This window comes from Fulmarus glacialis, unplaced genomic scaffold (assembly GCF_000690835.1).
Source record: "Fulmarus glacialis isolate BGI_N327 unplaced genomic scaffold, ASM69083v1 scaffold22822, whole genome shotgun sequence".
In the NCBI taxonomy this organism is placed as follows: Eukaryota; Metazoa; Chordata; class Aves; order Procellariiformes; family Procellariidae; genus Fulmarus; species Fulmarus glacialis.
This window is the reverse complement of record NW_009196240.1, coordinates 5,537-6,381: the sequence shown is the minus strand read 5'-3', so window position 1 is coordinate 6,381 and position 845 is coordinate 5,537. Positions and strand designations below refer to the sequence as shown.

Genomic DNA, 845 nt, shown 5'->3' with positions numbered 1-845 from the left:
ACCCCCCCAAGCCCACCCCGGGCAGAACCTGCCCCAGTCCCGGCTCCCAGCTCAGCTGCACCAGGGGCAGTCATGGCCACAAACAAAAGACAAGTCCTCGGCTGACGTGAGCTGTTGGAGCCAGGAGGAGGGAGAAGACTAACAGGTCTGGTTTTATTACCTCTGCATCAAATCAGTTCCTTGGCTGGACCAGCAGCACGAGGCAGAGGAGGGTCTCTGAACTCCCACTGGCCGGAGCCGGGCAGCGGCTCCCTGGTCGGGCACTGCTGGGTCTGACACGAGGAACCAGAAGGGAGCACCCTCCTCTTGCGGGTGGAGATGGGCCGCGGCTGCGCAAGACTACACGGTCCCCACAAGTCAACCGTGGTGCAAAGCCTTCCAGGACCACCCACGTGAAACCAGGAGTCTCCGGCTGCTTTTAACATCTCCCACTTCCAAACCCTGTCATCATAACCTCCAGGGCTGACGGTAGCTAGAAAAAAGCCTGAAGTTTTTCCTCCCCACCCCATTCCCCCATCAATGCCCAGGAGCACCAGCCTGCAAGTGCACGGAGAGGCTGCCCTTACCTCTGCGCATCGGGCTGGGAAATGGCATTGACAACAGCCTCCACCGCTGTGTCGAAGAGCTCCGGGTCCTGCAGAGAGGTGAAAGCTGCCTGGATCAGGTTTTCACAGTCCATCAGTGGGATCTCCAGCTGCACCCAGCTGGAGAAGCACTTCAACACCTTCTGCTTGATGAAACCTGGGGAGTCCTGCTGCTGCAGCAGCTGCTCCAGCAAAGGGAAGACGGAGCCGCACTCCTGCGCCAGGACACTGCGTACCTGGCCCTTGCGGTACTGCGGCAGG

General features: G+C 60.2%; 1 protein-coding gene across 1 annotated transcript in view; it reads right to left on the bottom strand.

Moving 5' to 3' along the window:
* The window catches only part of IPO13 (importin 13), a 23,544-nt gene that overhangs the window by 22,240 nt on the left and 459 nt on the right, over nt 1-845 (bottom strand). The window contains exon 2 of the mRNA XM_009572153.1: nt 567-844. Coding sequence (XP_009570448.1) covers nt 567-844 — 278 coding nt within the window. The remainder of the gene's footprint in view (nt 1-566; nt 845) is intronic.